The 10,048-nt window shown below is 36.8% G+C and overlaps 1 protein-coding gene across 2 annotated transcripts; it reads left to right on the forward strand.

Moving 5' to 3' along the window:
* The first annotated feature begins 537 nt into the window (after positions 1–537).
* On the forward strand, positions 538–9,452 carry HMGN5 (high mobility group nucleosome binding domain 5). Of its 2 annotated transcripts, XM_061136314.1 has the most exons (7): positions 538–718; positions 1,828–1,949; positions 2,448–2,477; positions 3,017–3,046; positions 3,322–3,375; positions 5,534–5,668; positions 8,236–9,452. In XM_061136314.1, exons 3-7 carry the CDS (start codon positions 2,466–2,468, stop codon positions 8,887–8,889), a joined length of 885 nt encoding a protein of 294 aa, XP_060992297.1. In that variant the 5' UTR covers positions 538–718; positions 1,828–1,949; positions 2,448–2,465; the 3' UTR covers positions 8,890–9,452. The 2 variants fall into 2 exon arrangements, with proteins under 2 accessions (XP_060992297.1, XP_060992296.1); XM_061136313.1 differs by lacking the exon at positions 1,828–1,949 and having other exon boundaries at positions 543–718.
* The last annotated feature ends 596 nt before the right edge of the window (positions 9,453–10,048 follow it).

A 10,048-nucleotide genomic window follows, 5' to 3' on the forward strand; every position in this document is an offset into this window, starting at 1 on the left:
TCCATCTGCGAAAGATGCCCCGTTTTGGCACCCTGATCCTGCCAGGACCACAATTCTGGTGTGGCGCAAAGTCCCCACAACCTGAGAAACAGCTCCACTCTTTTCTACTTTCTAAACGAGTACTCCTCTCAAGTCATCTACATCCTCCTGCCAAAGGTAGAATGGAAAGATTGGAGCCTAGGCCCAGTCCTATCTGAAAAGCACTTTCCTTCCAGGTAGAAACTTTTGGAGACCGTGGAGAAAGCAAGTGCGGTGACTTTCTCCTGTTATTACTACATAAAGGAAAAAAAGAAAAGAGAACTGATAAGGACAACCCCAGCTTTCCCGCCGGTTTTATGCTTCAGCCCTTTGTGTCCACTAAGTCAAGGTGCTCCTCTACCCCACCAGCAGTCGGAGCAGGCAGCCTTCGAGGGCTTCAGGAGTCCGTGGGCCACGCCCCCTGGGCTGGTCACTCCCCTTATTGGTCTGACAGCCTGTCACTCCAATTTGGCTCCCACTCCTGCTAACCATTCACGTAGTTCGGTTGTGTCTTGGTGCGTTTAATGTTGCCAATAACGAGAGTTTTTTTTTTTTTTTTTGAAGGCAAGTACAGGTCGTACTTTAATTAGTTCATTGAAAACTCAGTTGCTCTCTGAGCGGTCGTGTAGAGACTGCTTTCGGCTTTTTTCCTGCTGACTGCTAAGATCTATAGAGAGCTGCAACAATGCCCAAAAGAAAGGTAAGTGAAATAGGAAGATAGAAGGGGTATTAGCGACTGAAATACATATTTCCTAATCGGCAGAGACTTTTTTAAAAAGCATTTTGGCTTCTAGTTCGATTTTGTGAGGTGCCTAAGGGGAGGGAAGGGCAAATATCGGTTAGTATAAGGTTGAGGATGGTCTTTCACGCAACTGGTAGTTCACTTTTGGCGTGTTTTGTTTAAGGGAAAGAATCGCTTGAGAGGTGTCTCCATGCTGAATTACAAACAGCCATAGCGCTGTGCTGTCGCTTCCTACCCCACCCCCGTTCCTCCGCTTACCCTATTGGAGAACTCTTCTCCCAACCACACTTTCAGGCACTAATTTCCTCCTCAGCCTCCAGCTTTCCTCGGGAACCGTCCCGTTTCGGGGTACGAAGGCCATGGCTTTCTCCCGTATTTATTTGCCTTTGTTCTTCCCGTTTTTTCTTTTTTTTTTTTTTTCCCTCCTCCACTTCTTGTCAAGCCAGAGGGCTTTGCAGTGGTAATCCTGTGCCATTAGGCGGCGCAGACTTCAAACTGTCCTGGAGAAGGTAGAAAGTCACCGCTGTAATAGCAACTTTAGGCCCGAGAGGTCTGAGACTCTACAAGCTCACTGTCTAAAGGTGGAAGAATGATAAGAGAAATGCGTCAGATAAACTATTGCTGATCTTGGGGTAGCGTGGATTTGCTCAATTTAGACACGAAGAATTAATATGAGCTATTCAAGGGCTGCTGGTCTCCTGCAAACCCTCACTTAAAAAATCATGACTCCTCTCTTAGACAAGAAAGAAGTTCACACTCAGTGTTGATCTGTTTGTTTGTTGGGGAGGCGGGTCCCTTAGAAGTGAAATCGATCGCTGTTTCGTTGCTTGATAAAATTGTAAAATACTGTGCTAATGTAAGGCGTTATGATTTTTTTTAAGTATTATTCCTCTCTATTCGTTTGTCTTCCCAATTTTTAGAAATAGGAATAAGACTGAAATTCCACGGTGCTCCGAGGCTGTATGACTCGTGCGATAGCTTAGTAATTCCCATTCTAAAAGGACAGAAAGCAATGGTTTCTAATCACCAACCCCCTTCCTGTGATTCCCGCCGCTGCGCTTTTCTAGGCTTGTGCAATGGATCTTGCGATTTTACAGAGCTGACAGCAACCTTGTAGCAGGTAGTGGCGGGAAGTTTTAAAATCCGCAGCCGGCTTCTCAATAAAACGCGCTGACGTTTTAACAAAGAGGTAACCCCCCTCCCCCGCCCCGCCGCCGCCGCAAAGCATTGTGGGGATTGTAGTTCTTGTCTGCAGAACTTGGAGGGGATAAGTGAGAGTCAGATAAGTACAATTACATCTCGAGCATGAGTCTAAACAGACGGGGAAGTTGCATGAAGCTCCGCCCTTCATTCTGCTCGCCCTCCCTCATCCTTTTTGGCTTTAACACGGGCTACAACAGGTGGATTTTAAAATTAAAGTTTGTTTTTAGGAGATACAGTTTATACAAAAGGATGAAATTGACTATCAGTTGTATAAACATGTCTTGGGAATTAATTTGCATCTTGGTGTATATTTGCACGTTAGTAGACAGCATGCTACTAGGCAATAACGGGTGGCTATTTAAGCAGAAATCCAGGAAAAAGTCATAAGCTGTTATATTGCAGACTGCAATCTATAGGCAATATTTTCAGATCTATACATTTATATTGATGACCTTATTTCTGTGTGGTTTTCCCCCCTGTATAGGCTGCAGGTCAAGGTGATATGAAGCAAGAGGTGAGTTTCTTTAGTTTTAGAGTCTGTCTGAAAAAAATCACTTGTTTTATAAAATTGACACTTAAGCAGCTAAAACCTAAATGCTGGTTAGTGTATTTGTACCATATGAGTACCAATACGGTATGCCAGTGGTCTCTCTCAGAAATAGTAGGTATTGAAAACTCCAAACTTCTTGGGACTTAGGATGGTATTGAGTTTAAGATCTGGAGAGAGTGTGAACGAAAGAATTGCTTTGTCGACTTGCAAGAAAGGGCTATATTTTCATTTCTAAATATACTGTTACTAGCCATTGTGTTAATTTAGCTTAGCAATTGAAATTTAATTTGGAATTTTTTTCTTTAGCATATAAAGGGTCCAGAGAAGGGAAAAATCAAAGCTTATGTTTTTATTTGTTCAATGATACTTTCTAATCAAGCTCACAATACTTCTTAGTGACAACATATATATAGTGTTACACTAAATACTTTCACCACAATATAAATATTTCTAGTTTTGTGTTTCCATAATTTTCTTAACTGATAATTATTTTTAACTTATAGCCAAAGAGAAGATCAGCCAGACTGTCTGCTGTAAGTAGTCTTTTTTTAAAAGTTGCCCATGAATTGTAAAATGTAATTTTAGACTTCAGGGAATCCTGGACAATGTTAGTCATTTAATATAAGATTTACTTTTGATGTTTTAAGAAAAAACTTTCTCACCAAGGAAATATTTTTGTCCTAGTTTTCAGTTTGAACTGCACCCATTTATTTTAATCACAAAGTTGAATTTCAGTTAGTGATCTTTCTTCAATTATGATGTCTTCTCTTTCTTCCCCCATGATTTGCACTTTTTTTTTTTTTTGCAGTTGCCTGTGCCCATTATACCAGAGTTGAAGTCCAAAAGAACATCAACTCCAAGGGTAAATATTCAGCAAGCAATACTGAGAGAAACTTACTTTTCTTCAGAAATAGTTTTTTGGAAAGGCATACAGTTGATCATTTTGCTTTATTTTCTTTTCAGTTAGTCATATATTACATTATTTGTTGTTGTTGTGATTTAGTTGCTAAGTCATGTCTGAATCTTTTGCAACCCCATGGGCTGTAGCTCACCAGGCTCCTCTATCCATGGGATTTCCCAGGCAAGAGTACTGGAGTGGGTTGCCATTTCCTTCTCCAGGGGATCTTCCCAACACACGGATCAAACCTGCCTCACCAACACTGGCAGGCAGATACTTTACCACTAAGCCACCAGGGAAGCCCCATATTACATTATACATCATACCATATGGTACATGTCAGCCCTTTGAATAGGAAATATTTGTTTGTGTTCTGTGGTTGTCTATTGTGTATAGACATTTTCCCTAGGAAGAGACAAAACAAAAATTTAGTTAGATAGGCCCATAAAATGTACATGCTTTTGACTTCATACAGTTACAATACCAATATTCCTGGGAAAACACAAGGTGTAAACTGTAGTAACCAAAGTAATGTTTTGTGATAATAATAGTAACTAACTTTTGATAATATTGAACAATTTGCAAAGTGCTTCCACATACATTATTTCCAAATGCACACAATTGATTTCATATAGGCTTCTATGTTCTGGTGTTGTGGCTAGAAAAATATTAAAAATAGAAATAGCCTCAATATTAAGCTTACTTTCCCCCCTATAGTTACCTTTATTTACATGTAAATGTTTGTGAATATAGTATGATTTTATTTCATTTTAGAATTCTTTATTGAGGCATTGTTGATGTTTTAAGGATAGGTGGAATTCTTTAATTTTATTTTATTTTTAATTGGAGGAAAATTACATTATGATATTGTGATGGTTTCTGCCATACATTAACATGAATCAGCCATAGGTATACATATGATATATGTCCCCTCCCTCTTAAACCCCTCCTCCCTCCCCATCTCACCCCTCTAGGTTGTCATAAAGCACTGGCTTTGGGTTGAATTCTTAACATCAGAAAACATTAAGGCTAGCAGAAACATTAGAAATCATCTAATCCCATAATTTTGTGATTGAAGAAACTGCATTACAGTTGTATTCATAAAATGCTTTGAAATCCTTGATTAAAAGACCTTGCTAAAACTATGGCCATAGTTTTATTAATCATAGTAAATGACAACAGAAGAGGAAGTTTCTATTTGGTTTTTCTCTATTTCACATTTCAAGGTCACTACTTATAAAATTAAATACTCAACTTATAAGTTGTTAAAATAGTAAACACTGTTTATTTCTTCTTTTAAAAAAAGTGCTAGAATAAAACATAATATAAAAACACTTCACCCTCCTTGGCTCTCAGTTTCTCATGTGATAAAAGGATAATAACATATCTATATTGCATTTTACAGTTTCCAAAGTAATTTCACATATATTTTATCATTTGCTTCATACAACATCCTGGTAGATAGGTAATATTACTCTCTCTTACATTTGAAAAAATAAACACAGAGAAAATTATGCTTTTGCTCAAGGTCACATCAAACAAGAAACAGATCCAGATTTAAAACACATGTTTGCTGGCCCCTTAATCCAGTGCTCTTTCTACCACATACACACTTAGGGCAAAGAGCTTTCTTATAAAGAAATCATGATTCAAATCATTCTAAAACGTGTAGCCCTGTATATTGAATCACTAATATCCCCAAGTGATCTCTTTCAAATGTATTTAAATTGGTGCTCTCCCTAACTTAGTATTTTTCTTAATTATTAACAATGGAGGCTCTGCAATCAAAAACCTTATTGCTAATTATTAGACATGACAGGGATAAACTGGTCCCCTGTAATCAAAGATAATTAATTTATCAAATTTTAACCCGATGCTGGCAATTGGCCCTGAGTAGCTACTGGTCAGCATTCTAACTTGTTGCTTCTCATCTGAGAGAAACTTTGATTTATGTCAGAATAATAGTACTCATTTTAATGCCATTTCAATTTATAATGACACTGAAAGTATTTTAAAGCTTTTCCATAAACTATTACAACAGCTGGTAAAATAATTGTGCCATTTAATCAACATACCAATTAAATTCTGTATTTATTTTTTATTGTTTTGTGTTGCTGGACAGAAAATGAAGACCAAAAATGATATGATGGGAAAAAACACAGATGCAATTGCCAAAACCGTAGCTGAAACGAAGAAAGAAGTTGTTAAAGAATACAACAATGAAACTGCTGAAAATGGAGGAGAAAAAATTATAGAGGTATATTCCAATTTGTCCATTTGAAAGTTTAACAGTGGGTTCAACTGAAATAAATCTTGTTTGCCTTGTAGTTTAAAAGTTGAGAAATATTAAATGAGTATGACTCCATAGTGTCTTAGTCTGTTCAGGTTGCTGTAACAAAATACCACAGACTGGGTGGCTTATAAACAGCACAAATTTATTTCTCAAAACTCTGAAGGCTGGGAAGTCCAAGATCAAGGCACCAACATTTTTGGTATCTGCTGAGGACCGGCACAATTGCACTCATCTCACACGCTAGTAAAGTAATGCTCAAAATTCTCCAAGCCAGGCTTCAGCAATACGTGAACCATGAACTTCCAGATGTTCAAGCTGGTTTTAGAAAAGGCAGAGAAACCAGAGATCAAATTGCCAACATCCGCTGGATCAACGAAAAAGCAAGAGAGTTCCAGAAAAACAGCTATTTCTGCTTTATTGACTATGCCAAAGCCTTTGACTCTGTAGATCACAATAAACTGGAAAATTCTGAAAGATATGTGAATACCAGACCACCTGTCCTGCCTCTTGAGAAGCCTGTATGCAGGTCAGGGAGCAACAGTTAGAATTGGACATGGAAAAACAGACTGGTTCCAAATAGGAAAAGGCATACATCAAGGCTGTATATTGTCACCCTGCTTATTTAACTTATATGCAGAGTACATCATGAGAAACACTGGCTGGAGGAAGCACAAACTGGAATCAAGATTGCCGGGAGAAATCTCAATAACCTCAGATATGCAGATGACACCACCCTTATGGCAGAAAGTGAAGAAGAACTAAAGAGCCTCTTCATGAAAGTGAAAGAGGAGAGGGAAAAAGGTGGCTTAAAGCTCAACATTCAGAAAACTAAGATCATGGCATCTGGTCCCACCACTTCATGGCAAATAGATGGGGAAACAGTGGAAACAGTGGCTGACTGTATTTTTTTGGGCTCCAAAATCAGTGCAGATGGTGATTGCAGCCCTGAAATTAAAAGATGTTTACTCCTTGGAAGGAAAGTTATGACCAACCTAGACAGCATATTAAAAAGCAGAGACATTACTTTGTCAACAAAGGTCCATCTAGTCAAGGCTATGGTTTTTCCAGTAGTCATGTATGGATGTGATATTTGGACTATAAAGAAAGCTGAGCACTAAAGAATTGATGCTTTTGAACTGTGGTGTTGGAGAAGACTCTTGGGAGTTCCTTGGACCAAAAGGAGATCCAACCGGTCCATCCTAAAGCAGATCAGTCCTGGGTGTTCATTGGAAGGACTGATGTTGAAGCTGAAACTCCAGTACTTTGGCTACCTGATGCGAAGAGCTGACTCGTTTGAAAAGACCCTGATGCTGGGAAAGATTGAGGGCAGGAGGAGAAGGGGACAACAGAGGATGAGATGGTTGGATGGTATCACTGACTCAATGGACATGATTTTGGGTAGACTCCGGGAGTTGGTGATGGACAGGGAGGCCTGGCATGCTGCAGTTCATGGGGTCGCAAAGAGTCAGACACGACTGAGCAACTGAACTGACCTGAACTGAACAGAAGACCTGCTTCCTGGTTTATGGATGGCAGTCTTCTTGCTGTGCCCTGACACCATAGAAAGGGTGAGGGAGCTCTCTGGGGCCTCTTTTATAAGGACATAAATCCCTTTCATGAGGGCTCTACCCTCATGACCTAATCACCTCCCATTGGCCTCACTTCCAAATACCATCACTTTGGAAATTAGGTTTCATCATATGAATTTTGAGGGACACACATTCTGTGTACATCATATAGTATAGTGGTAAATAAGAGGAAAAGAAAGAAAATGAATTTAAAATTTGAGAATTTTCAGGAATGGGTATGGGAGCAATGGGTTAGCACTTATATCAATAGAACAATGCCAGTGATCGTGACTTAATAATCTAGTGACTGTCTTATTAAATATAGACTGATCCTCTATTCCTTTTGTCAGTACATGGGCTATTTGTAAATCCCTTTTCTAGATCATATGAGTCTTTTTCCCTCTTCAGATTGCAAAGCAAATCAGTATGTTTATGTTTCCAATAGGTCTTGCTTTGCATATTTATCTTACCACATTTCTCAGTATTATAGTTTAAACAATGAAAATCAGATTTAGTGCCAAATCTATAAATCAAACCTATGCATATAGGGAAAATCTTTTGTAACTGATCCTATGATATCTGGTAAAGACTTTTCAACTAACTTTTTACAAAGTAAACCTAAATACACCAATATAGAAATAAAATGTATTATTTCTTCAAGAAATATATTTTGTATATGTATATACTACTCATTGAGAATTATTGATACAGAATATGTCATTTTTTCTGTATTTACTCTGTTTCCTCATATTTGTAATGAAAATTATTTATATGAATAGGTTTTTCCAAATTTATTGTTCCAAATATCTATTTGTGCATGATTATGTAGAGATACTTTCATTAATCCTATTTCCTATACTTCCTTTTGACATGTTGTTTAGGAGGCCTTTTCCATAGGGAAAGTACTTTCTTTAATAAGATAGCTATAATTCTGTCTTGGTTTTTCTTCTATATTCATTATAGGCACCAGTTCCTGAAAGAGAAATAGAGGAAGTAAAAGAAGAAAAAATTGAAGATATCAAAGAAGAAGGAGAAGAAAAGAAAGAGGTAGTGGCAAAAGATGGAAAAGAATATGAAAAAGATGAAAAAGGAGATGGAGATCAAAATAAGGAAGAAGTGAAAGGAAAAGATATAGAGGAGGACAAAGATGGAAAAGGGAAAGAAGATGAAAAAAAAGATGAGGGGAGAAAAGAGAAAGAAGAAGATGGGAAAGAGGAAGAAGTTAAGAAAGAAACTGGAGAGGGAAAAGAGGATAAAGATAGAAAAGGGAAAGGAGAAGATGGCAAAGTGGAAGAAGATGAAAAAGAAAAAAGAGATAAAAAAGAGAATGAAGATGGGAAGGGGAAAGAAGATGGCAAAGAATCTGAAGATGGAAAAGATAAAAAAGATGGGAAAAAAGGAGAAGATGGAAAAGAGGATGAAGATAGAAAAAGGGATGATGGTGGAAATGAGAAGGAAGATGAAAAAAATAAAGAAGGAAAAGAGAAAGAAATTGGAAAAGAGGATGGAGGAGATGGAAAAGATGAAAGCAAGGCTGAAATTGGAAAAGAAATAACCAAAAGAGAAGAGGTCAAAAAAGAAGATGGAAAAAAAGAAGAGTCTCAGAGTATTGCTTAAAGCTGCCCTATATGGTTTCATAGTTTGGTAATATGTACCTCTATGTTGTAATGTTAATAGAGATGAATATTTTTATCAAATATTTTATAGACACAGCTTTCCTTTAAAACATCTTCATACTGTTCATTAATCACAAAGTTCCCAACATTGAATTATTATCAATAAGCTTTGTGATTATAATGGTGGAGTATATACAAAAAAATATGCTTTCAACTTTGTCAGTGAATACCCTTTTCTGTAATTTATATGTTAAATCTTTGAATTTTAATTTTACTCCTATATGTGATAATTTCACAAAATGGAGAGATCCCGAAAGAATTTCCTCAAAAATTCTTGTGGTTCTCCAGGTTGTTTTTATAAAGAAAATGAACTATTTTCATGTAATGGTAAGAGTTAGAATTATCTTTCCCAAATATAACTTTGATATTACTTGGGAAAAATTCAATTGAAATTCCATTTTTAAAAGAAATACAAATGTTTATTTCAGAAGGGAAGTTCTGATAATATGTGTATTCACAACATTTTATTGGATTTATCTTAATAAAAATTATCTTCAACGATGATTGTAGTTTGTTATATCTCCAAAATTGCAGTTAGTGAAATATTATAATGCTTTTTTTTTCTATTGTGATGTTCATGAAAATATTTTTAAAAATTTGCACTGAGATAAAATAAGCATAAAATTTCATGCTTTTCAGCCATTTCAGCCATTTCAAAATGTACGATTCTATGGTTTTAGTATATTCACAATGTTGTGCAACCACTATCACTATCCACTATCTAATTCCATGATATTTTCACCACCAAAATAAGAAAGTACCACTTAGAGGTCTCTGTTCATTCCCCTCAACCAGTCCCACCACTGGGCCCTGGCAACTAATTTGCTTTCTGTACCTATGTGTTTGCCTATTCTGGACACTTCATAGAAATGGAATCATGCAATACATGGCCTTTTGTGTCTGGCTTCTTTTGCTTAGAATAAGTTTTCAGATTCATCCATGTTGTAGCATGTATCATTACTACATTTATTTTATGGATGGATAATATTATATTGCATTGATACACTACATTGTTTGTTGAAGAATATTTGAGTTGTTTCTGTTTTATCAATTATAAATAATTCTATGAACATTCGTGTACAAGTTTTTGTGTACATGTA

Source organism: Dama dama, chromosome X (genome assembly GCF_033118175.1).
Source record: "Dama dama isolate Ldn47 chromosome X, ASM3311817v1, whole genome shotgun sequence".
Classification (NCBI taxonomy): Eukaryota; Metazoa; Chordata; class Mammalia; order Artiodactyla; family Cervidae; genus Dama; species Dama dama.

Bases quoted from the DNA above. Each gene is read 5' to 3' on its own strand.
- HMGN5 (XM_061136313.1), top strand. The intron at 3,047-3,321 runs GTAAGTAGTCTT...TTTTTTTTGCAG, and splicing joins GATCAGCCAGACTGTCTGCT to TTGCCTGTGCCCATTATACC. The intron at 3,376-5,533 runs GTAAATATTCAG...GTTGCTGGACAG, and splicing joins AAAGAACATCAACTCCAAGG to AAAATGAAGACCAAAAATGA.